The sequence below is a fragment of the Dromiciops gliroides genome, chromosome 5 (assembly GCF_019393635.1).
Source record: "Dromiciops gliroides isolate mDroGli1 chromosome 5, mDroGli1.pri, whole genome shotgun sequence".
NCBI lineage: Eukaryota > Metazoa > Chordata > Mammalia > Microbiotheria > Microbiotheriidae > Dromiciops > Dromiciops gliroides.
In genome coordinates, this window is record NC_057865.1 from 64,722,833 (window position 1) to 64,748,793 (window position 25,961).

Consider the following 25,961-nt stretch of genomic DNA (forward strand, 5'->3'; position numbering starts at 1 on the left):
TATGTATAGTATTGTATATCATTAACATATTTTATCTTTTAATGCCATAATAAATCAGACTTCTTCTCCGGAATGAAGGGAGGTCCAAAAAGTTTTACTCGGCTTTTTCAGATCACAGGTTCCCCTGTGATGTGGAAGGGATAACTGTACTAGACCTTTGGGACAGAGAGAGAGCATTTACATTTTTAAAAGCTTAAAATATAAAATTCAAAGAACAAAATCAAAACACTTTTTCCAATGGAGAAAAAAAAATTCCTTAAGAATTTTGCTTTAGTGCCATCCCTTAAACTCTCCTTTTCACCAGCATACTGTCATATTGCTCAGTTAGGTTGCATTCTGAAGGATCTTTTAATTAATATCAGTGATTAGGTTCCCATCCTTTCTACCTTTTCTTATATCCTGATAGGAGCCTGGCTTATGAGAATGGACACACCTGCCTCTTCACATTCAATTTGTCCTACTTTGAAGAATTAATTTTGGGATTTTATTTAAATCTTTTATTCTTAATTGCTCTAGAAACAAATTTAAGTTGGAATTTTCTATAAAGAAACAAAATGCATGGAGCAGTTCAACCAGGGACATAAAACTCTTATTTCCTCAGGAAATATCATGTTTGGAGAGACGAATATGAACAGAAAAGTTAACTTGTGGAAATGTTAAACATACTCCATAGTAACGGTTGCCTTATCAGTGCCCTTTTTTTTTGTTGTTTTATTTTTAACAGAGTTTAGGGGTTGAAACTCTTCCACCTCCTATGCATGACCCACCTAGTACTGAATTTAACTACAGTGTTGGCTTTAAAGATTTAAATGGTAAGTATACATTTTTTCATGAATAATATCATTGGAATACAGATGTTGACTAAAAATCTACTTAGATTCCAGATGGGTTCACGGGTGAAATTTTCAAACTTCCAAAGTTATCTTTTATTACACAGGTTTACAAATATAGAGCTGTGAAAAAAGGATGCAGTTCCTTTGCTGGAATAGCTATAGCACTGATTTTAAAACCTGACAAAATCAACACTAAAAAAAAGGAAATCATATACTAATTTCTCTAGTGAGTATAGATAATAAAATGCTAAATAAAATGTTAGCAGAATAAAGCAAGACAAGGAAATGTTCTTCATGACCAAATAAGATTTCTAGCATATGTATTAGACTAGTTTAAAATGAGAAAAACTGTCAATATAATAAATCAAATCAACAAATAATACATAAAACTATATTATCATATTAATGGATGCAAAAACATCTGGATGAAACCTAATACTCATTTATGATGTATTTCTCAAAATTTCAGTGCCTCATCATGATATGAAGGTAAATCAAGGTTCCTGAAGTTTGTGCTAGCATTGGAGCGGAAAAAAACTGTATTAGAAAGATTAACATTGAAAATAAAGAAGTTATTATTACTGCCATTGGTATAATAATATGTGTAGAAAATTAAGTGTCAGAACAAAAAAATTAATTGAAAAGAAAATGAATTTAGCAAGTTTGTGGGAGAGAAAGTATACCCACAAAAATTATTCACCTTCTTATAGACAATGCAGGTCAGAAAATAGTCCTCTAAAAAGGAATCAGCAATAACTACCAGAACCGTCCCCCCCCCCCAACTACTAGCAAATTAACTTATCTAAACAAATGTGGCTTTTATCAAGACAACCAGCAGAAGCTAGGTGGCTCAGTGGATAGAGCACTGGCCATAGAGTCAGGAGGACCTGACTTTAAATATGGCCTAGTTAAGTACAAGCTGTGTGACCCTGGGCAAATCACAGCCCCAGTTATCTCAACAACAACAACAAAAAGAACCATAAGACTCTACTGACAGAAATAAAGGTCTTAATAATCGAAGCAACATTTAATGTTCATGAATAGTTAGGAACAACATAGTAAAACTTATAATACTCCATAAATTAATTTGTAGATTTAATACAATACTAATTAATACAGTGGATTTCTTCATAATACTCTAATTTGTCTCCCTTCACTCATAAATCTCTAAGTAGAGGGTGAATGATCATGTTCCCTCTATGTTATATAAAGAAATCCATGCATTAGAAGGGTGACCTGGGGGCAGGTAGGTGGCACAGTGGATAAAGCACCAGCCCCTGGATTCAGGAGGACCTGAATTCAAATCTGGCCTCAGTCACTTGACACTTACTAGCTTTGTGACTCTGGGCAAGTCACTTAACCCTCATTGCCCCTCAAAAAAAAGAAAGGTGACCTACAGCATTCTGTGAACTATATAAAATCATAATGAATTTTACACGGAAAAACAAATGAATAAGGGATATTTGGGGAGAGAGGCAGATTTGAACATATTATAAAGTAGTTGTCACTAAGACTATCTGGTCCAAGAAAGAAATTTTTAAATTAGCAAAACCAGATAAAGATTCAAGACATCAGACCAAATAATATGTAAAAGATTATTTTTAATAAATCTATAGAAAATAAGAGCTTGAGAAAGTACTCATGATGTAATAAAGAGTAGGAAAATGGTTACCTATATAGTAAAAAATAAAATTTAACCCACACCTAATACCCTATTCAACAATAAATTCCAAATAAATTTGAGACAAACAAAAAGCAGTTATAAAAGATGGATAAAGTAGGATGATATAGTTATCTTAATTGTAGAAGTGAGATGTGGTTTTTAACTATTAAGCAAATAAAAGAAATTACTGCAGAAAGGTATGTTTTTACCCAAGTACACAGAAATTAAGTTTCTTCACAACAAAAATATATAAGAAAGGTAAAAAAGCTGGGAAAATATTTAAGGCAAATATTATAAACATTTAAAGTATTAGAGGGCAAAACCTAGTCCCAAGTACTTATAAGAGCAAAAGATGTGAACAATTTGTAAACAACCCCCACCACCACCACCAAAAACAATTGTAATCACCTGAAAGATGTTTAACCTTACTAATAATCAAAGAAATCCAAATTCAAGTAACTCTGTGGTACCTCTTCACAACTCCTGGCAGAAACAGTTCAACATTACAAAACTTGATTATGGCAGAGTTTGAGGAAAAATAAATTACTGATGGAACTGCAAACTGACTGCCATTTTGGAGAGCACTCTGGAAGGATAGTATAAAAAGTTTTTTGTTTTTTGTTTTTTCAAATAGTCATGCCTTTTAACCAAATAGGATAGTGGGACTGTGTGTGGAAGGGAGAGGGGCACGTTCAAATGTATACATTTTTATCAGCATTTTTTGTTACTTAAAAGAATTTGAAAGAAAATTTACAACAGGGAATGACAATAAATTAACATATTAATGTCATGAAATGGTAATAAGTAGTTAAGAACGACAAGTATAAGGAATATCTGGACAGTGATGAAATAACTAAAAGCAAAGAAAAAAATCACATAAGCAGCATAGTACCAACTAAGACTATATAAAAAGGAAAATGCATATATATATACATACATACAGAGATAGAGGGATGAGTGGACAAAAAAGAAAGTTAAACGGAGACATGGGGAGATTACCACAAAGTTGTTATGGACATTTTATGCATGGAAATTAATATATTCAAATGTAAATAACTTTAAAATGTGTTTTATTGACTCTGCCAGCGTTTAAAATTAAGTTTATGAATGATTACAAATTTGTTCCATTTAAAAATCTACATAGGACAAAAAAAAAATCACCACCCTGACTGTTGTGATTATGCAAATCAGTGCTTACTCTTAAAAAAAATACATATGGCTTCACTCTTAAAAAATAGAAAAGATTTTGAAAGTCAAGCGCAAGATCAAAAAAAATGTAGATTTTCATTAAAATAATAGAGAGGTATTAATAGGGTTTGGATTTCCTAATTTTTAATTTATTAACATATTATTATTGGTAATTAAGGGACATGACAATCAGAATAAGTAGAAAGGCTGCCTATATTATAAATAGTTGTTTAGAAATATAGAAATATAGTGGGGGGTTTTACTTAAAGGTACATGTATTTAAATGGCAGTTAGAGCAATCGATTGTTGATAGGTTGTATATCTGTGAGTCAATCAACAAGGATTTATTTAGCACCTACTATGCGCCAGGCCCTCTTCTAGGCTGTGGTGATACAAATGCAAAAAATGAAACCATTCCTGCTAAAAGGAGCTTATATTCTAATGGAAGAGACAACATGTGCTTATATCCATATATGTACATGTATGTATGCATATTTGTGTGTATACATACATAGATGTACAATACTAGGACAGCCTTTTATATTATGCTACATATCATAAGTATAATTTTAGGGAGCAGCTAGGTGGCACAGTGGATAAAGCACCGGCCCTGGATTCAGGAGGACCTGAGTTCAAATCCAGCCTCAGACACTTGACGCTTACTAGCTGTGTGATCCTGGGCAAGTCACTTAACCCTCATTGCCCTGCCCCCCCCCCCAAAAGAGTAATATAAATGCTGGGTAAAGACTAATGTTTGGGGAAAAAATATAAGTTTTATAAATATAATTTTAAAATGCAGCATACAGAAAATAGTTAAATATATGATAGGCTGGAAGAAAGGGCTCTCTCATTTGGGGGAGGGAATCAAGAAAGATTTCATTACAGGGACCTCTTTTAATGACAATAATTATTAATAATTATTTAATTGTTAGTGTGTAAAGGGACACTTCTAAACTGTTTGAAAACAGGTTTGTTTGGGGGTTTTTTAAGATACTTAACAATTCCCCACTGGAATTGTGTTTATGTTTTTATTAAACTTCAGTCTTTCAGGGGTCTGTAATATCATTTGTATAAAGTCCCCCTTCATTGATGCACACTGCAGTACTTCTGTGTCGAGCCTTTGGGAGTTTCTCTGGCCAAAAAGTCTCAGAGATGAGACTGAATTTAGCTCAGTGGGTCTTCCTACTATAGATATCTCTATGTCCAGACCTTTCTACCTTGGTAGAACCTACAAGAGATTACAGTTCATTGGGAAAGCCTTGGAGAATCTTATTGATAAACTTACTTTTCCTGTGCCTTTCATGTCTCATCCAGGTTTGCTAGGCCACACAGAGTTGCCTTTATCCTTTTGTTCTTTTGTAAGGGCAACCTCACCTAGAATACTGGTTTCTCCCATTCTCTCTCTGAATCCATAGCTGTCATTTCTTTAAAAACTTGGCTCAGACCTCATTTATTAAGAGCCATTTACCAGTAGATAAGTGGTCAAAGGATATGTTTAAACAGTTTTCAAAAGAAGAAATGCAGCCTATCAACAATGATAGGAAAAACTGCTCCATATCACTAATAGGAAGAAAAAAGTCAATTAAAACAACTCTGGAGTGTCACCTCACACCCATCAAAGTAGCAATGATAGATGAAATAATCCATGTGAAATACAAGCAGACCTGGGGAATAATGTGAACAGTGACTAAAAATATAAGCAGGTGATCTCTGATAATTGTAAAAACGGTCTAGGTGCCTTAAATAAGATGATGAAAAGCACTACTCTTCCTGGGAATGCCAGGAGACCGTGGTGGCAGAATGTTTCATATGTTTTCAAACATAATTGCCGTGCTGGATAATTTGTCTTAATTTTTAGTTAATTAATTTTAATTAATTCTTTCTTTGTTACAAGGGAGGTTTCATTGGTGGGAGGAAGGGGAAGTGTGATAAGAGAGAGGGAGACAGGGTTTTTGCATGGATTGGGACTGACTGGTATAACCACATAAAACATCTCTTCAGCCCCCTAGTACTTTCTCTACAACTCCTTACCACTGAGTTTGCCAGTTGCCTGTTTTAACTATTTCCTAAAGTACTTTTTTTTTTAATTTTAACAGAATCATTAAATGCACTGGAGGACAAAGACTTAGACGCTCTAATGGCTGATCTTGTAGCAGATATAAGTGAGGCAGAGCAGAGAACCATCCAGGCCCAAAAACAAGCTTCTCAGAGCCAACCGAACACAGCATCTCAGCCATCATCAATCTTGGGCAATGGAGCTTCCTTTGCTTATAAGACAAATTTCACCACTCCTGGAATTAACCATTATGATGATGAATTGCCTCCCCCACCTGCTGACCCTGTATTAGACCTTCCACCCCCTCCGCCTCCTCCTCCTCCTCCCGAACCTCTTACTCAGGTAAAGTTGTCCATCAATATACAATGACTCTTGGCAATGATATCCTTTAAGTTGGGTTGTAATTTTTCTTACATCAGCTCTTAAGTTTTTCTTACATTTATTAAAATCTGGGATTTTATTGGTGGAAGAGAGAGATGTCAAATTCAAAAAGTGACAGGAGCTACTAAACTCTGCATAAGGATCCCTGTGGGACTTGTAAAACCATACATTACAATTATCTGTGGTTTATTGTATTTTTTTTATTTTGTTAAATATTTCTTAGTTACATTTTAATCTTGTTCAGGCTGCACTTGGGAATATTGTTGGGCCAGTGAACCATGTTTGACACTTCTCAGGGAACTTCCAGTGAAGAATCTTCTTCTGCCTTTGCATATTGGGACTTATTTTTTTTTTAATTAGAGTATCAAAAGGTTGCTTGGGACACCGAGAGATTAAGTGACTTGCCTGGCATCATAACCCCAGTATGTGTCAGAGGTAGGGCATGAACTGAGGACTTTCTGATTCCAAGGTACCATTATACCACACTACCCTTCTATATAAAAAGGGAGGAAGGAACAAAAGAAAAGAGGGAGGGAGGACTTATTAAATGACTTCTATATGTTGAACACTGTGCCGAATATTTTACAAATATCTCATTTGATTCTCACAACCACCCTGCGAGGTAGGTGCTATTATGACCACTCTTTTACAGATAAGGAAACTGAGTCTCTCTGACTCCAAGTCAGGCCCTTTTTCCTACACTACTTGGGGACCCCTGGATACATCACCTAACTACCTACATTAAAACGAACAAAACTAAGGGAGTCCCCTGTCCCTTCAAAGGTCCGTTCAGTGACATGTTCTGCTTTGAGGACATGCCATATCTTAGGAACTCCAAGACCACTATTATTATCTAAAAGCATCACATTTGGAAGATCAGGACCTGACAAGATTTAGAATGTCTCCAGCATAGAAGGTGAAAAAGACTGTATAATTTAAGCAGACTCCTATATCTGTCTGGTTGCATCTATGTCATGTTAAATAACAAGATAAAATTTGAAAAGTCCAGTCAAAACTCTGTTTCCAAAGTTTTGGGTTATTTGACTACATTTTCTCCTCCTGTCTTCTCTAGGACTTGTACCATTGGGTTATTTCTTCTTTCTTTCAACTTTAATCTTTCTTTTCTCTTGGCTCCTTTCTTTCTGCCTACACACTTGCTAAGGTCTCGCCAATATTAAGTCAAAAAACAAAACAAAAATGCCTTCCCTTCAACCCTACCACTCCATCAAGCTATTGTCATTTATAGCTAAATCTCTTGTTCTTTTTTTATTTTAAAATTTTATTATATGGCATATGTGTCTTAGCAATAAAGTGATTTAAAAACACCAGGAGTATGCACTTTAAATCCTGTCCACATAGCACATTTTTTTCAATAACTACTTCCCATTCCTTACTAATAATGGTAATATCAATAGCATCCCTACCCAATCAGTGCAATGCATTGAAATTCTTTGTTTCTGTAGCAATAGCTTAACTTCTAGAAAGAGTAATTTATACTTTTGATTTCCGTTATAAAGTTTCCATTTCCTCCACCTCACTGAAATTACTCATTCAAGTCCCCATTCTCCCAGCCTGCCATTCAACCTCAATAGAGCAGCCCCACGGACTAACTGCTGTCTCTAAGCTCACCAGTGAGCAGCCTCTTAAATGCCAAACAAATGGCTTTCTTCGAATCCTTTTTTGATCTTTGTGTAACACACTTGACTGTTTTTGCTGCTGCCTCTTTCTGGATACTGCTTCCATTATGCTGTATTTTTCCTGGTTCTCCTCTTACACACCTTGCTTAGGATTTCTCTTCTCATCACATTCTACCTTGTATCGCTTGTTATACATGTCATACTCACCTATTAGATTGTAAGCTTTCTGAAGACAAGGACTGTGTCAGTTTTTAAATTATCATTATTAGTGACTTGCGCATAGTAAGACTTTAATTACTTTTGTTGAACTTGGCATTAAATTATATAGACAAAATGTCAGGTTTCCCATTTCTAAAACACTCAAATCTGGAAGCTTTACCACTGTCACTTACTTCCATCTGATCCTCTTATTAGATTACCATTGCTATATTCCTCCAAAGTAAAACTTTAAATACTGAATTCCCAGGGGAAAAAAACTGCAAAAAGTCCAAAAGCAAAGAATGTAAATTATTAACCAAATACTGTAACATAGCCAAATAATGTAAGTAGAAATAAAAATTTATTAGACAAATCCTGTAGACATAAAAAGTCAAAACAAAAATGAAAACTCTATTTTGTTTTTAGAAGTACATTGTTAAGGCTTATAATTTCACAGCTTATGTTTCCTTTAAAATTTCTTTAAAGTCAAATAAATTTACTGGGATTTTGCATTCGTTCCCATTTTTTTTACTTTTACATGGAGCTTTTATAGGGTGAGGCAAAAGTCCCTAGGCTCCTGTGCTAAAAATGGTTTCTATGTCTTCATAATTGAGACATGTAAATGTATCCATGAGCACATATGGATTATTTGGGTCTTTTCAGCATTTATTTTAATTTAAGTCTAAAAATGTTCGTATTTATGCACAGGGACTGTCTTGATAATATATTCATCATCTGTTTTTAGGACTTTGATTTATCTTGTATAACACACCGATGGATGTTTAGTGGAAATATGTTTTCGATCACTTGAGAATTTTTCTTTTGATACTAAAAATTTACTGCTTATTCATGGTTTCTTTTATCTAGAGCACATGGATAAAGACAAATTCCATAAACAATTAGCTAACTGTATGTTCACAGTGGGGAGATGAAGGTTTCAAGATGTTCTCTCTGTCTCATATTTTCCAAGACAATTATTTAGACACGGCCCACAAGCAGGGTCAGATTTATGTACCTGGATAAATTGTGACAACAAAAGACCTGGCTAGGAAACAGAATTGTCTTTATAGAAGTCTTCTCAAGGACTATAGTGATATACTCCTTTTATTTCAATCTATCCTATATTCTTCACTTAAAGAAAAAGAAAGAAAATTGCAGCAACAATAACCTCTAGTTTTAAGAACCCACTATCTACTCACCAGACCAAACTATAAAAACTCCTTGTGTATTTTCAAGGAGAAAATAGCTTTTAGACTTCAAAAGAAGGAAAATTGTCTATGCGTAAGCCACTGTTGTTTATAATTAGGAAGTAATGGCTCTGGCCTTCATCACAGAAGTTATACCGTATGTTCAGATGTGAGCACAGTAGTAATGACATAAAATAGAAGTTATCTGTGTCTCATGTAGAGGTCATTTAGAAAGATAAGGGCTTCTACCTCTTTTTGACTGGGGTAAAGGAACAGAAGTATGGTTTGTGCATAAAGTTGCTGCCCTTGTGTTCCCTTGAACTCTTCCTGACTCCTCACAAGGGGCTACCTCATGAGTAGCAGAAGGTTACTGGAAGGCTTACTCGACAGGACCAATAAAGAGCTAAAAGACTCTTTCAGAAGTCTCCAGACTGGGGGGAAAGCTAGATAGCACAGTCGATAAAGCACTGACCCTGGATTCAGTAGGACCTGAGTTCAAATCCAGCCTCAGACACTTGATACAACAACAACAACAACAAAACAAGTATGGATTCAACAAAGAAAAAAGATGTAAGGATGATTAAGCCACAAATGGTATTACCTTTCTTAGGGGGCAGCCAGGTGGCACAGTGGATAAAGTACTCCCTGGATTCAGGAGGACCTGAGTTCAAATCCAGCCTCAGGCACTTGACACTTACTAGCTGTGTGACCCTGGGCAAGTCACTTAACCCTCATTGTCCCACCAAAAACAAACAAAAAAACTGATAAAATCAACTTATAAAGAAGTCCCCAGATTGTTTTATTTTGGACCCCTTTGAAGTACTGAATTCTAGATAAAACACTAGGAGATTATTTCAATAGAGTGGAGAGTGTATTCAGTCTGGAGTTAAAGGACCCCAGTTTACATCCCATCCCTGAAACTTATCTTTATAACTTAGGACAAGTTATTAAACCTCTCTGTGCCTCAGTTTACTCTTCTGTAATATTAAAGGGCTAGACTAGATGGTCTCTGAGGTTCCTTGGAGCTCTAGATCTAAGATACTCTGTTCAAAATGGCACATACTATCTCTGGTGAGAAGTATTGGGAAAGTATCTTATTGCCAAAGGTCTATTTATGTGAAAAATGGTGACTGCCATTGTTATCACCAATGTGCTCCACTTCAAATGAGCTGGTAGATAATATCAGTACTTCAAAGATCCATACTTCTGTCAGTGAGTCCCTCCTTCCACCAATTTAGATCTCAACCCCTTTGTGACTCAGTGAATTGTCTTCATGAGTTGCTCACTGCTGTTGAATGCGGAGGCAATATGTCATTCTTGGAAATGCTGGCTACCAGCAGCATTTCTATGTGCAAGTGTTGAAAGGACCACATGAGATAGTCTTTGCTATACCTTATAACATCAAAACGATCTTGTTTTGTGGGCACATTAGTAGACACTAAGTGTTTGTTGAATGTAAAACAAGTGAATGAATAGGTGTATGAATGAAAAAATAGAAACAGATAAGAAGCAAGGCAGACCATGGTGATCTGATTCTTTTCAAAATCTGTTATAATTCTCGGGGCAGCTAGGTGGTGCAGTGGATAAAGCACTGGCCCTGGATTCAGAAGGACCTGAGTTCAAATCCTACCTAAGAAACTTGACACCTACTAGCTGTGTGACCCTGGGCAAGTCACTTAACCCTCATTGCCTCACCCTCCAAAAAAATCTATTATAATTCTCTACTATTAGGGAATGATTAAAAAGGGAAGGTAAATACTAGCATTATGTGTGCATCAGAGTTTTAGGAAACAAGTGGTTGATATTTTGATAAATATTCTGGAATCCAAACAGTCCGAAAGCTCAAATGACCAAAGCTACTATTTCTTCAAGGATTTTAAATAGACAGTAACAATGCCATAGAATCATTATAGATTCAGCTCAATTTCTATACTTTATCTGTTGTAATGAATTGGAATCATAGTCAACAGGGATGACTTAGAGGCCTTAAGAGATCCTAAAATTGGGGCAGCTAGATGGCACAGTAGATAAACCACTGGCCCTGGATTTAGAAGAACCTGAGTTCAAATCCTACCTCAGACACTTGACACTAGCTGTGTAACCCTGGGCAAGTCACTTAACCCATCCTAAAATCCAAATCTTTAAAAATTAAATTTTGCATATGTTTAGGATTTGAATGTATTTATTATATTGGAGTTCTTTGAAAATTGGTGACCATCTAGAGTGTGTGCGGCCATAGTCAATTCACCAAAATATTGAATAAATCAGAATGCTCCATTTTCCAGTCATTCTGGATGAACAGAATTGTCCCATTTGTGTTCTTTTTGAAATTCTTTTTACTTTGTTCTTTTCCATAGGACAACTTCAGATTTGACCTAGGTTTTAAAGACTATCCCTCCACATAATTTAAATTTGCAGGGCCATTCCTGTTCTCAGGATAAAAACATGAATTAATCAAAAGGCATCATACTAACCAGGAAATACCTTTCCATCCATACCCTGAGTACTCACTTGGGTTTATTTCCCCATTTGGTGTCTTCTTCATTTGCATGTTTTTTTAAAGGAACTGAGAGACTCGTTCAATTTGATTCCATGAGCCATTGTTAAAGTTCTCTCAACCTTTTCAAAGGGCACTGTTTGTGGAATAGCCAGTGACTGGCTTCCATATTTAGGTTGGGTGGGGGAGTATTCCTTGAAATCTAGATTTGAAGTTATATTAAAGAAATTTTGGAAAGGGAAACAAACGGGGTGATGTTGTTATTACTACATTAAATTTACTACATAGTTTTATATACAGTCCTCATTTTTCTTCATATACTGAAATGTTCATTTATTAATGATGATTAAGTTTATAGTAAAAATAATTTTCTGTAAAAGATGTCTCCATACTACAGACTTTTGTCAATACATGGTAGCAATATGCTGAAGACTGCTGATATTGACCAATTTTATTATTAATTAATTATTATTATAATTAATTATAATAATTATTATATATAATAATTAATTATAATAATTATTAATTATTATTAAAGCCTCAAGTTAAGTGTCTTACTGTCATTACAGGAAGAAGAAGAAGCGCAGGCGAAAGCTGATAAAATCAAGCTCGCCTTGGAAAAACTGAAGGAGGCCAAGGTTAAAAAGGTAACATAGATACAAGGACCTCTTATCAGAAGTTTAATTATATTTCCATTTCATTATCTTTCATATTAAGATGAGTGTTGTGAAATATCCCTTTCTAAATGTTTCTTTTTACCATTAAATTTTCAGAGACAAGTGAAAGTTATTTGTATTTTGCCTTCCCTGGAAGCTGAGGGAGGGAGTATTTGCCTAGTAGACGTTTTGTGGAAGGAGGATCTTGGTTGGTAGTTATCTTGTGACAAGTCTGTTTTCTCTCTCCGGCTAAGTGGCAAACACTCTGAGAGTAGGGACTTACACTCTGAGTACAGCTAGCACTAAGTAAAGAGTCTGGCATGAAGTAGTAGCAGTAGTTGTCACAGTCGTAGTCATAGTAGTGGTGGTGGTGGTGGTGGCGCTAGTAGTAGTCGTCATCATAGTGGTAGTGGTGGTAGCAGGAATGGTAATAATAGTGGTATTGGCTATAGTAGTAGTGGCATTCCGTAGTGGTGGTGGTGCTGATGGTGGTAGGAGGCAGAGGTAGTGCTGGTAGTATAATATTGAAAATCTAGATGGCACAGTGGATAGCGCACTACACTCAGAAGTCAAGAAGACCTGAGTTCAAATTATACCTCAGACACCTTACTTAGTTTTGTGACCCTAGACAACTCATTTAACCCTTCTTCCCCTGTTTCATTATCTTTATAATGGACATAAGAATAGTACCTATCTCCCAGGGTTGTGGGGAGGATCAAATGTCATAATATATGTTAAGTACTTTGCAAATTTGAGAGCTAGCTATTGAGAGAGAGGGAGAGGGAAAAGGAGAGGGAGAGGACAGGCTATACCAGCAAGAAGCATCCTAGCTCTCTACCTCAGCAGACACTTAAAGAATGAGGGAGAGAAGTATAGTAACTATTTCCTTCCCTAAAAGCGATAGAACTTTGCAGTTCAGGTTAGACAGATTCGAGCGTGAATCCTTCACCCCCTGAGCAGCTTTGCAGCAGCAGGGGAAACATCCAGATACAGCCATCACTGAGAATTAAGGTCAGCAGCTGATGTCCATTTGGGCTTTTCTGGGGAGGGGTGAGGGTGAGGAAGGCAGATCAAAAAGCCAAACTCTGTATTTATTCGTATTTCAAGCACTTCAGATGTGGTACTAAAACCAGGGGCCTGTCTGTGGTGCTGAACATTAAGAGAATAAGGGAGTCAGGGACTAATCCAAAACACATTTTAAAAAATAATAATAAAATGAAATTAAAAAGGAAGTCTAGTCTATCTGGAGTGCTTCGAATGCCCTCAGCATTCCTGAAGGAGGTTGTCTCTGCTTCCTCTGGGTGTAGCTCAGGGGATGAGGCTGGTTTGGGCTTTTCAGAACCAGGCAGCTAGTGGGATTGTCATTGACAACAAAGACAGAGTGAAACCATCCGGTTGTCAATTTCACTTTCAAAGAGGAAAATGTATTCATAGATATAAGTATATAGGCATGGATAACCTTTGGATCTTTGGGTCATAGATTTAGAGCTGGCAGGAAGGAAGAAGGGGAGGAAGGAAATAAGAATTTATTAAGTGGAGGGCAGCTAGGTGGCGCAGTGGATAAAGCATCAGCCCTGGAGTCAGGAGGACCTGAGTTCAAATCTGGCCTCAGACACTTGTCACTTACTAGCTGTGTGACCCTGGGCAAGTCACTTAACCCTCATTGCCCCACCAAAAAAACAAAAACAAAAACAAAAGAACTTATTAAGTGACTACTCCATATCAGACACAGTGTTAAGTGCTTTGTAAATAATATCTCATTTGATCCTACCTTGGAAGGTAGGTGCTATTATGATCCCAGTTTTACAGTTAAGGAGACTGAGGCAGACAGATTAAGGGACTTGCCCAGGGTCACATAGCTAGTAAGTGCCCGAGGTCATATTTGAACTCAGGTCTTTACAACTCCAGACCCAGAGCTTTATCCACTTTGCCACCTACCTGCTTCTAGTGTGGGACTCTAGAATGGAAGGCTTTACTATATCATGTCATTAAACAATATTATTTGGTTTTTTTCCAGCAGCAAGGTAAAGTTTTCCTAACCCTCCCTCTCACAGATTTTTTTTGGGGTGGGGCAATGAGGGTTAAGTGACTTGCCCAGGGTCACACAGCTAGTAAGTGTCAAGTGTCTGAGGTCAGATTTGAACTCAGGTCCTCCTGAATCCAAGGCCAGTGCTTTATCCACTGCACCACCTAGCTGCCCCCCCCCCAGATTTTATGCAAGGAATTTGGGCAGCTCAGAGATTAGCTCTTAGCACAGAATTATAGATGTTAAAGCAAGTTAGGCTGAAGAATGCCAGGTTGAGTCAGTCTGATTGGGGCAAGCTCTGCACACCTCATTTACAAAGGCCATATGGCTTTTGTTTTAAATTAACCAAAAGCAAATACAGCTGCACCTGGATTTTCTTTCTATGGGCTATAATGTGACCTTGGACAAATCACTTGACATCTCTGGTCCTCAGTTTCCTTATCTGAAAAAAGGGGGGAAGGGGTTGTAGCCTTCCAGTTTTAGGTCTGTGATGCTATTAATTCTCCATTGCCTGCACTCTCCGGGGGTGGAGGTGGGGGTAAGAAAAGTAGCGGAATCACCAAAATAATATGCTCTGTGACTCTGAACAGACTATATCCTACAGAACTGCCAAGTCACCCAGCTACTCAAAGTTATGTCACCCTACACATAGGGGATACAGCATCTAGTATGTTGGGCTTATATTTACTTTTTTTGTTTGTTTTTTGTTTTTTGGTGGGGCCATGAGGGTTAAGGGACTTGCCCAGGGTCACACAGCTAGTGTCACGTGTTTGAAGCTGGATTTGAACTCAGGTCCTCCTGAATCCAGGGCCGGTGCTTTATCCACTATGCCACCTAGCTGCCCCCATATTTACTTTTTTTTTTTTTTTAAGTGAGGCAATTAGGGTTAAGTGACTTGCCCAGGGTCACATAGCTAGTAAGTGTTAATTGTCTGAGGCCGGATTTGAACTCAGGTACTCCTGACTCCAGGGCAGATGCTCTATCCACTGCGCCACCTAGCTGCCCCTATATTTACTTTTAAAAGAATATCTTTTAGGAACATTTATATAGCTCAGTTTATAGAGCACCAGGCCCTGGAGTCAGGAGGACCCGAGTTCAAATGCAAGCTTCAGACACTTACTAGCTGGACGACCCTGGGCAAGTCACCAAATCCCAATTACCTAAAAAAAAAATCTTTTAGAAATGGGTGTGATAGGTCATGGTTGTTATCCCTGCCACTGGGGAGGCTGATACTGGTGGACCTCTGGAGTTTGGGAGTCTGAGATAGAGTGGGCTAAGCCATTGGAATGGCTGTGCGATGTCTGGTACCAATATGGCCAGTCTTCTGAGTCTGTGGGCTTAACAGACTGTCTAAAGACACAAGTAGGAACTGGAGGAAGTCAAAGCTTCGTTGCTCATCAGCTCCTGAGAGGCCATTGCACATCTAGCATGAGCCAGATAGGAAGACTCAGTCTCTCCCTTCTCCCCTTACCCAAAATAGAGCCCTTGAAAATGTTTGTCTTTGGGGCAGCTAAGTGGCACAGTGGATAAAGCACCGGCCCTGGATTCAGGAGGACCCAAGTATAAATCAGGCCTTAGACACCTGACACTTACTAGCTGTGTGACTCTGGGCAAGTCACTTAACCCTCATTGCCCCACAAAAAAAAGAAAGAAAGAAAGAAAAGAAAAGAAAAAAGTTTGTCTTTGTAGCTTTGTAACTTTCGACTTGAATCATTCTCATCTCTCTTGAATGGACGGACCGTACCATTTACCGAAATTAACTAGCTCTTTAATGACTCCACACTCAGCTTGTCGTCAAGGTGCACATGAACGATAACAGCACAAAGTCGCTGATGGTGGATGAACGGCAGTCAGCGCGAGATGTTTTAGATAACCTCTTTGAGAAAACCCACTTCAATTACAACCTGGATTGGTGTCTTTATGAAATGTACCCAGAACTACAAATTGGTAAGTTTCACAGCCGTGAGTAGACTGTAAATGGCGCCTAAAAGTCTTGTTTGCTTTGTATTGCTATTGGTCTAGTGTTAAATGAGATTTCTTCTATCAAAGCTATCTTGAGTCCCCATCTGTCCTTTCTCCTCCTCTATCAGATTTAATACCTACTCTCGAATTTCTTTGTTATAGAAGGACCATCGTGGTAGCAGGTGGCCAGACCATAAGGATTACAGGCATTTTTATTGTCATGGATCCGTTGTTTTCCATTAGAGGAAAAAAGTGGCAGGCTGATACTTCTCATTGCATGCCCAGTAAACTGAGCAGATTGGGGAGATGTCCTGAGCATCTGTCATCTGATGTCTCTTTCCAAGCTCTGCAGGCTTAAAACGGAGCGCATCACTTTACCGTAGACCTATACTTTAGTCCTTGTCCTCCCTTGGATGACAATTGTATTAACTGGGCAGCAAAATAATTCCCTCTTGACTTGGACTAGCTTGGATGAGTTTGCCCACCTGCTATTGGTAGAGCTGGAAAATATGAAGGAATGGGTAGGAGAGATTGATCAGGGTTGGGGAGATGAGAAGGAAGTAATGAGCTCTTTGTTGCCCTCTTCTCTACTGTCCTTCCCCACTAAACCACATCTGCTCCAAACTTCCTTCTTTACAGTGAGGTCCTTTGTATACAGCACCAGACTTGGAGTCAGGAAGAGCTGGGTTCAAATTCAGCAGAGACACTTCCTAGCTATGTGGCCCTGGCCAAGACATGTAACGTTTTGAATCTCAGCTTCCTCATCTATGTTAATAGACAGAATTATCATAAGGATCAAATAAAGAAAAAACCCACTCTATAAATATGAGTTATTATTATCCAAGATCAGAATCATCCTTGATTCTTCCCCTTTTCCTTCACACCCCTATTTCATCTGTTGCTAAGTCTTCTAAATTCTGCCTCCATAGCATCTCTCCCATCATCACTCTTCTCTCCATTCCCATGGCCTCCTAATTCATGCCTGCTCCCAACTTTGCCACCCCTCCCCAGTCCATTCTCTGCTTAGCTGCCAAAATATTTTTCTCAAGGCATGGATCTGACCATGTTCACTCCTGCCTCTTAGAATCCTTATCTTCGGGGCAGCTAGATGGCGCAGTGGATAGAGCACCGGCCCTGGAGTCAGGAGTACCTGAGTTCAAATCCGGCCTCAGACACTAAACACTTACTAGCTGTGTGACCTTGGGCAAGTCACTTAACCCCAATTGCCTCATTTAAAAAAAAAAAAAAGAATCCTTATCTTCCTTGAAGATTCAGTCAAGCCTTTCCTTAACTTTTAGTTGTTCATGTTCTCCTTCCATAAATGACCTGGTTTTTAACTTTTCTGTGGATACACTGGGAGGATAACCTCCCCTCCCCCCCAGTAGAATATAATCTCCTTAAAAGAAAGTACTTTATAGCACATTCAAAGAATCACAAAATCTTAAGAGCTGTTTCAATTTTGTCTACATACCTTACTCAGTGCCTTGCATATGGTTGGCACTTAATAATGATTATTGATTTGAATTGAAATGAATTGCCAGCATAGAGGGAGAGATCTCTTCCAACTTGCACATTGTGGTTCAACGATTATCAACATTAACGGAGTGAAAAACTATCTGTATGGAAGAGCTTAAGTGAAGTTTATTCTGGAGTAAGGGGACCATGCTAAATAACCCCCTGAAGTTTCTTCCAACCCTTTTGGGTCAGGGATAGAATTTGTGTTTTAGCTGTGGTTCAGGACATGCATTGTGCATTTAGGATGGCTAATAGTGGTACCTAATAGAAGGTAGATCACTGGGCTGAGAGCATCAAGGAGATGTGAGCTACATTTTCTACTCCCCTAATATCTCACTTTTTCATCTTAAATCATTGCACCCTTCCTTACTCTAGTTCTCTTTCCCCTCTTTATATCAGTGTCTACCTGGTATCAGGTATACTCAGGTACGAAGTGACACACTCCGAAGTGCATGATGATAAACTTTCTCACAGCTATACAAATCACCAAGTCTGCCTCTTACTGAGAATATTAGAAACTTAAAAATGAAATGCAGACTGAAAAGTTTTCCCCTTAGTCAAACTTAAATAAAACATTAGAGTTGGAAGGAATCTCAGAGATGATCTAACCATAATCAGGAGCCTTACCTGCAACATCATTCACAAGTAGTCACCAAGACTCCGGATACGTCCTTCCTGTGATGAGAGACGCACTTCCCCAAGGCAGCCCATGCCATTTTTAGGTCATTCTAATTGTTGAGAAGTTATTCCTTGTGTTCAGCTAAAATCATCCTTCCCATAACTGCTGTCCATTAGTTCCAATTCAGCCCTCTTAGCAGAAACAACAACAAAAAAGTCTAATTATTTCTTCCTATGATGTTCCTATGAGTAGCAAGAGCAATGGAATTGGGGTCAGAAAACTTGAGTTTGAATGCTGGCCCTACTGTGTATAGCTCTGGGTAAGGTATTTAAACTCCCCAGTCTAGATTTCCTTATCAAGTGGGGGAGTGAGAGAAGATTATCTCTGAGATTCAGTTCTAACAGTCTGTGTACCTAGATCATATTAGAATAACAAATAAAACATGAACCATGTACTAAGTTCTCAGTAACTTATCTCTCTATTGTTTGAGAATATCTAGGCATTGGGATTAAGAATGCACTTTTTATTTCATCAGAGAGGATTTTCGAAGACCATGAAAATGTTGTTGAAATCTTATCAAACTGGACAAGAGATACTGAAAATAAGTTATTATTTTTGGAGAAAGATGAAAAATATGCTGTATTTAAAAACCCTCAGGTAAGGAAAAGCCCTTCTTAAAGGATATGAAATGTTTTTTTTCAAAATGGCATACATATTTAAATTTCATAACTATCTTTTGTAAATACTTAGAATGCTTTGAAAAGAATCTATAAATACAAGTCCTGGCCAAGTCAACATTCTGACAATACTTCAGAAGACAGGCTTTGGTCATTTAACCCTATGAATAGGTCTGTTGTCTTTCCCTTCTCTCCTACTTTTATTTCTCTTTGACTCCATCAGTCTCATCCTTATGCATATTTGAGCTCTCTGAGTTCTTCACAGTGAACTTTGAAAGGTTGTGGTGAAAAAGAGAAGTGCTTAAGACAGGAGAAAGGCAAATGTTCCAGTTTAAAAAAAAAATGAAAGAAGGCAGCTTTAAACTGTAGGTCAGTGAGCTTGACTTCCATTCTTGGCAAAATCTCAGAATTCATGGACAGGGTGGTTCATGAGTGCTTTGAAAGGGAAGCAGTTTTCATGAAAAAAAAAGTTAACTTCACCAATTCAGGTCATGTTCTACTAAATCATGTCTGTTCTCACAAAGTAACTGGATCAAGGTGATACTGTACATAGAATAATATTTCATTGAAGACATTCGACAAAGTCTTCTTATCCCATGTTTGAGGACAAAATGGAGAAGTATGAGCCGTTAGAGTGGCTTTAAACGCAGTCAAATGATTGAGAATAATCATTAATTGGTCTGTGTCAGTTTGGGGGTGAGGTCTCTAATATAAAGTGCCCCAAGGATGTGGCCTTGGTCCCATTTTGTGCTTGAATGAAGCTGTAGGGGACTCAAAATTGGGAATCAGCATCAGGCTAGAACAACGGTTCTCACCACAGTGGATGTCATCTTAACGATTTGGATACTTCCTCCGTTGAGATGCTACCCCATCCATGCCTGCTTGGCCTGAACACTTCTTGTCTGTGTCTTCCTGTAAGCCCCCCGCGTGGTGTCCATTCAGTGGCCTTCTGTTAGATCTCCTGATATGTGTGTACCAAGTGAAAACCCATTGGCTGTAAATTGATTATTCCTCACCACGTAACCAACCTACCTTCCCCCCCCCTCCAAATCATACATCTCTAGTGGTCCTTTGTTGGTAGCACATTTCAGCCTGCTCAAGCCCACTGAGTACCTCTCTGTTCTGTTCCCCTTTGGGTCATCCTCCATTTTAGTTCTTCAGAAACTAAATATGAACAAATGTTGTTTTTAAAAATATTGACTTTTATTTTAAGGAGAAGCTTGGAGTCTTTAGAATCACAGCATAATTTCCCAAAGGGAATACAGTCTCTACTCTCCTATTTGTTTCTGGATTACATTTGATGTGCATTGGCATGTACTGAGCACAGTGCCTGCCACCTAGCAGATGCTTACTATTTATTGATTGATGTCCAAGATATATATACTGACTGGCCAGCTTTATGGGTTGATCTTATAAATGTATATCACATTCTGGACATTAGGCATTCTGCATCCATTTGTGTTCCCTGTATGTATAGTTAGGCAAAGTTTGATTAAATGATTATGCATCTGGTGCAGTGGTTAAATCACTGGCCCTGGATTCAGGAGTACCTGAGTTCAAATCCTGCCTCAGACACTTGACACTTACTAGCTGTGTGACCCTGGGCAAGTCACTTAACCCCCATTGCCTGCAAAAACAAAAAAAAACAAAACAAAACAAAATGATTATGCATCTCATTTAGAGGAAGTTCCGTAACATCCTGGGCCTTGATGCCATCAGGAAAATGTCATCCCTGACAAGAATGTCTGGGAAAGCACCAGATGAAATTTAATCCAGATACATGTAAAGCTCTACATTTGGGTTTTTAAAATCAGCCTCTGGGGCAGCTAAGTGGCACAGTGGATAAAGCACCAGCCCTGGATTCAGGAGGACCTGAGTTCAAATCCAGCCTCAGACACTTGACACTTACTAGCTGTATGACTCTGGGCAAGTCACTTAACCCTCATTGTCCCACCAAAAAAAAAAATCAGTCTCACTAATATAGGATGGAACTGTGTGTCTAGACAGCAGTTGAGTTTTTGGGAACTGAAAGCTCATTAGACATCAAGGGTATATATAGTATCAGTAGAACCAAAAAGCTAATGCTATATCCTAGGCTGATTTAAGAGAGATGTCATATGTAAAGCAAAGAGGTAATGCTGCTGCTACAATACCTTGGTAAGAATATATCCAGAGGATTGTCTTCTGTACTGAGAACTTCATTTTTTGACTGCAGTACTTCATTTAGAACTAGAACACATCCCGAAGAGGTACCCGGCATGGTAAGCAGAATAGAAAATTCACCATAATTAGGAACCACTAAAGGAATGTGGATGTTGTCTTGAGATAACAGATTTTTTAGTGAGGAGGGAAGGAAAGCAGGTATCTAAAGGGCTGCCACTGGGGAAGTGAGTTTTAAAAGACACAAGTAGTACCAGTGGGTAAAAGTTGGAGATAGGCTGATTCTATGTAAAGAAAACCTTCCTAATGGTTATAGACATCGAAGGCTAGAGGGGGCCACCCGAAAAGGTAGTGGGTTTGCCTTGACTTGTGGTGTTCAGCAGATGTTCCATGACCACTTGTTGGGAAGGTAGTAAGAAGGGGTTCCTGGGCAGCTCTAGGTAGAACTAGATGGTTTACCAAGTTCTGTGATCCATTCTGCACTGGTGCTCATTAAGTACTTAATTAAGCATAAAAATTCAAATGTAGGGGGCAGCTAGGTGGCGCAGTGGATAGAGCACCGGCCCTGGAGTCAGGAGGACCCGAGTTCAAATCCAGCCTCAGACACTTAACACTTACTAGCTGTGTGACCTTGGACAAGTCACTTCACCCTCATTGTCCCCCCAAAAAAACAAACAACAAAAAAGTCCACAAACTTCCATCTGTGGCACTGGGAGATGCATTATGGATACCTTTTTTGGTAGAGAGAAGTTCTCTAAAATGAAACCAAGTTTGTTTCTTTCTAGTCTTTACCTACTTTTCTAACTCAGCAGTACACTTGATACTGCTTCCCATGTTCCAAAGGCAACCAGTCACCAAGGATGCTGACCTTTAATGGCTTTAGTTTTTTTCAGTTTCACTTTTATCAGGCCTTGGGGAAATGATGGATTGCTCTTCAGTCCTTTGGGCGGGTGCATCGCTATTCTTATTGGTTTGTTGTACAAACTTCCTGCTTTCCGGAAATTACCTTAATAGGCCTTTCACTCCAGGGCACTTCAGTGATGACTCAGAGAATGATAAAAGGTCATGAGTCACTTAATGTGTCTGAAACATCCCACTTCTAAGCAAGTACATGTGCAGGTAAGGTATCCATGAGAGTAGGGCTGCCGTAACTTCCTAATAGCTAATTCACTTCATGACAGCTTTGTGCCGAGTCTACAAAGGCTTGGTGGGGGTGTAAGAGGCAAACTCTCATCTGATTCTACATTCATACTGAAAAAAAAAAATCAAAGAGCCTACAGAATAATAATTATTTCCTGAGGGAGTTTGCGAAGCATGTGAAACCTGGAAATGTGTTTTTGTTATATTGAACTAACTCTTTCCTCCCCTGAACAGTTGATTCCAAGCTTCAAATGCAAATCTTTTTCTAAAGCATTCTGTACTTCAATAAGGGTGTTGTTTTTTCTTAATTGATTCCATTTACATAAAGTGACAACTCCCAGAAAAGTGTCTTAACACAGGACTGTGACACCATCTCCATTCCATGATTGGATCACATCTGTGACCTTGGAAGGCTTAATCTCCTGTCCAACTGCTCTGCATCACATTGCTGGCCCAGAAGGTGTTTGAGGGGTTAGCTAGAAACCAGCTGTTCAAAAAGAATCAGAAATGGTTCAAGGGAAGGATTTGGGGTTGTGAACATTTTAGCTAATGGAATGAATGTCTGTAAAAGACTTCAGAATGTCATGCGCCTTTCTGCTCTTAGCAATGGTTGTGCCGGCCTTTTGGAGAAATTAAGAATATGTGAGAGGGCCACTTAGACACTTCTCCCAGGGCAGGACCTCTCACCAAAAGCCCTTCCGTTTTTTTATACATGAGAAGGTCCTGACAGGAAAAGTCCTCATTGTACCTCGAGATAGATGGTCCCTCCAATCTCTCCATCCTTTACATCTGTCCCCTCCTTGAGGTGTCTCAGTGTCAATAGTCTAGAGGAGAATCAGGGGCTTTAATATTTATTCTGACTTTACTGGAGCACCCAGTTCAAAACCTCATTTTTCAGAGGTGAAGGGTGAAAGAGACCCGATCAAGCACTTAACAAGTATCAGGGACTTCAGAAATGTAAAAATAAACAGGGTCAAATGAAAAGGTAGACTGGATGAGCTTCAGCAGGAGTCCCATAAGCCCAGCTTACCCAAGGCAGAGGAAGTAGGAAGGGATGAGCCATACACAGCACGGGGAACACAAAGGAGTTTGACTTCATCAGCCTCATTGAGATTGGGGGGCTGGAGTCCTTGACTAGAATGTGACTCTGGAAGGGTGTTACTTATTTGAATACACAAAAGGGTGATTGATAGTAGGATGTTGTCTATGAAGAAAAAAATAAGCTCTAATCCAGGGGTTTCCCTCACTTGATTCTTACTTGCATGAAGATAGATTTTAAGGCTCCATCTTCCATTTTCCTGCTCCTTCCAAAAACCTTTTCAACATTTGGTCTCTCTTTTTTTTAATCATCCTTCATCATAGCCTTTCCAGAGATCAGAATTATATTAAGTAAATTATTTTAGAAATAAATGCAGATTGGAGAAAATGAAACCATTCCTCATGCTTTTCTGACAATTTCCATATGTAGATTTTTCCTTCTGTGATGAATGGGTGCATTCTCTGCCTATCCCTGACGCATCCTCATCTGACCCTTTTCCAGTTATCCAGGGGAATTTTTATTTTTCCTTGACTTGTGATTTCTTTGCTATGGGGAACTCCTCCCTCTTCCAATACAAATTGGTAAATGTCCTGGAGCCGCAGAGTAGTTGTGACACAAACCCTATAAATCAAAGGTGAGACTCAAGTCCACCTTTCTAGACTCTCCATCCACTACACCATGTTGCCTCCACCTGGGTACTTAAAGGGGAAAAAAATAACCTGATTCTGTTCACTCATCTCTAAGATGACCTCATCCCTAAGAATTTTCCTTAAGCTAAGGGTCTCCCCCAGTTGCAAATGGGGAAATTCCAAGAGAGAAATGTAACTTTAGCCAATGATGCAAGTTCAACATAAAGGACTTAAAAAGCTCATAAGAGCTAAGGCCTAAGACAATATTTTCTCTTTTTTGGGTTTTGTTTGGTTAGTTTTTGTTTGCTTTGGTTTTTTTGGTAGGGCAATGAGGGTTAAGTGACTTGCCCAGGGTCACACAGCTAGTAAGTGTGAAGTGTCTGAGGTCAGATTTGAACTCAGGTCCTCCTGAATCCAGAGCCTGTGCTTTATCCACTGCACCACCTATCTGCCCCCCTAAACAATATTTTCACCCAAATTTAGCAAAGGCCAGTTCAATACAGAGTAGAAGAACCACAGGGTCATACATTTAAAACTAGGAGGGACCTTAGAGGTCATTCAATCCAACTCTTCCCCTCACTTTACAAATCAAGAAATGGGGGCCCAGAAAGGTTAAACCACTTTCCCAAGGTCACAGAACAGCAGAGCTAGAATTCAAACCCAGATCTGTGACTTCAAATCCATCATCTGTACCACCATGTAGGAACATATCTACAAATGTATACACATCATGTATCTACATATAAATACATGTATTCTACAGATGTGTACACATGTTTGTATATCTCACACATGCAGGAGGAAAGTTTCTTTTTTTTCTTTTTCTTTCTTTGTGGGGCAGTGGGGGTTAAGTGACTTGCCCGGGGTCATACGGCTAGTAAGTGTCAAGTGTCTGAGATCAGATTTGAACTCAGGTCTTCCTGAATCCAGGGCTGGCGCTTTATCCACTGCACCACCTAGCTGCTCCTGAAGGAAGTTTCTTAAACTTATAGTCTAGAAGCAGAAGGAAGGCGCTAATGCAAACATTTTGTAAACATGACAGTATTGGTGAAGTCAGAGTCAGCATTCATTCTTTTGTTTGGACAGCATTTAACACTTTTCCAGTGCCAGGCACTGAGATAGTTAAAGTGCCTTCTTTTGGAGGAAAACATTATGCACACAAATAAGTAAATAAAAATACAAATCACTGGCAAGTTAATAAAATTTCAGAGAGCTAGAGTCATTTCATATCATGACAAGAGACATAATCACTTAGGAGGAGTCTCCTTTCTCATGGACATTGGAAATGGACAACCAATTTTATATGGCTCCTCCGTGTGGTCAGCAAGCTGAAGTATCTGGTACTACTGAACTAATTTTTTTGTTTCAATAGTCAGACCATCCAGACTTTGTCATTTTCAAGAAAATTACAAGTCACAATGGAAAAGAATAATGGGATTCTTATTTGGGGGGTGGCAGGGGAGGGCAGGAATGGAAATACAAATTATCTAAATTAGCATTGCTGGCAGTCTGCTTTTAGCCTGTCTAATGGTTTATTGTGTTCAGATCCAGAAGAATTGTCTCATCTGTCAGGTAAATTCAAACCTCCACCCTGACACACATACACAATTGCTTTGGAAACAGATACCCAGCCTGAAAATGTTTGAGAGAACTTAACAGCAAACCAGACACATATTAGCCAACAAATTTCTTTATTTTTCCCCAACTCCCCTTGTAAGATATCCTCAGAAGAGCGTCCCTTTTATCTTTCATCATAGATATTGACCCCGTTGAGTGGCTTTGGGGGTGATGGTTGTCTTCCATCTGAGGTGCCCTGATCAGTATTTAGAGATCATGTAATGACTGGGAGTCAACCCCCCTACAATATAATAGAGATAAGCAATTCCATTTTTCCTTTC

General features: G+C 38.6%; 1 protein-coding gene across 1 annotated transcript in view; it reads left to right on the forward strand.

Annotated features, from left to right (window-relative positions):
- The window catches only part of LOC122729169 (amyloid beta precursor protein binding family B member 1 interacting protein), a 119,023-nt gene that overhangs the window by 48,923 nt on the left and 44,139 nt on the right, over positions 1-25,961 (forward strand). Inside the window, exons 3-7 of the mRNA XM_043967886.1 lie at positions 725-812; positions 5,781-6,082; positions 12,210-12,287; positions 16,110-16,269; positions 18,954-19,075. Coding sequence (XP_043823821.1) covers positions 725-812; positions 5,781-6,082; positions 12,210-12,287; positions 16,110-16,269; positions 18,954-19,075 — 750 coding nt within the window. The remainder of the gene's footprint in view (positions 1-724; positions 813-5,780; positions 6,083-12,209; positions 12,288-16,109; positions 16,270-18,953; positions 19,076-25,961) is intronic.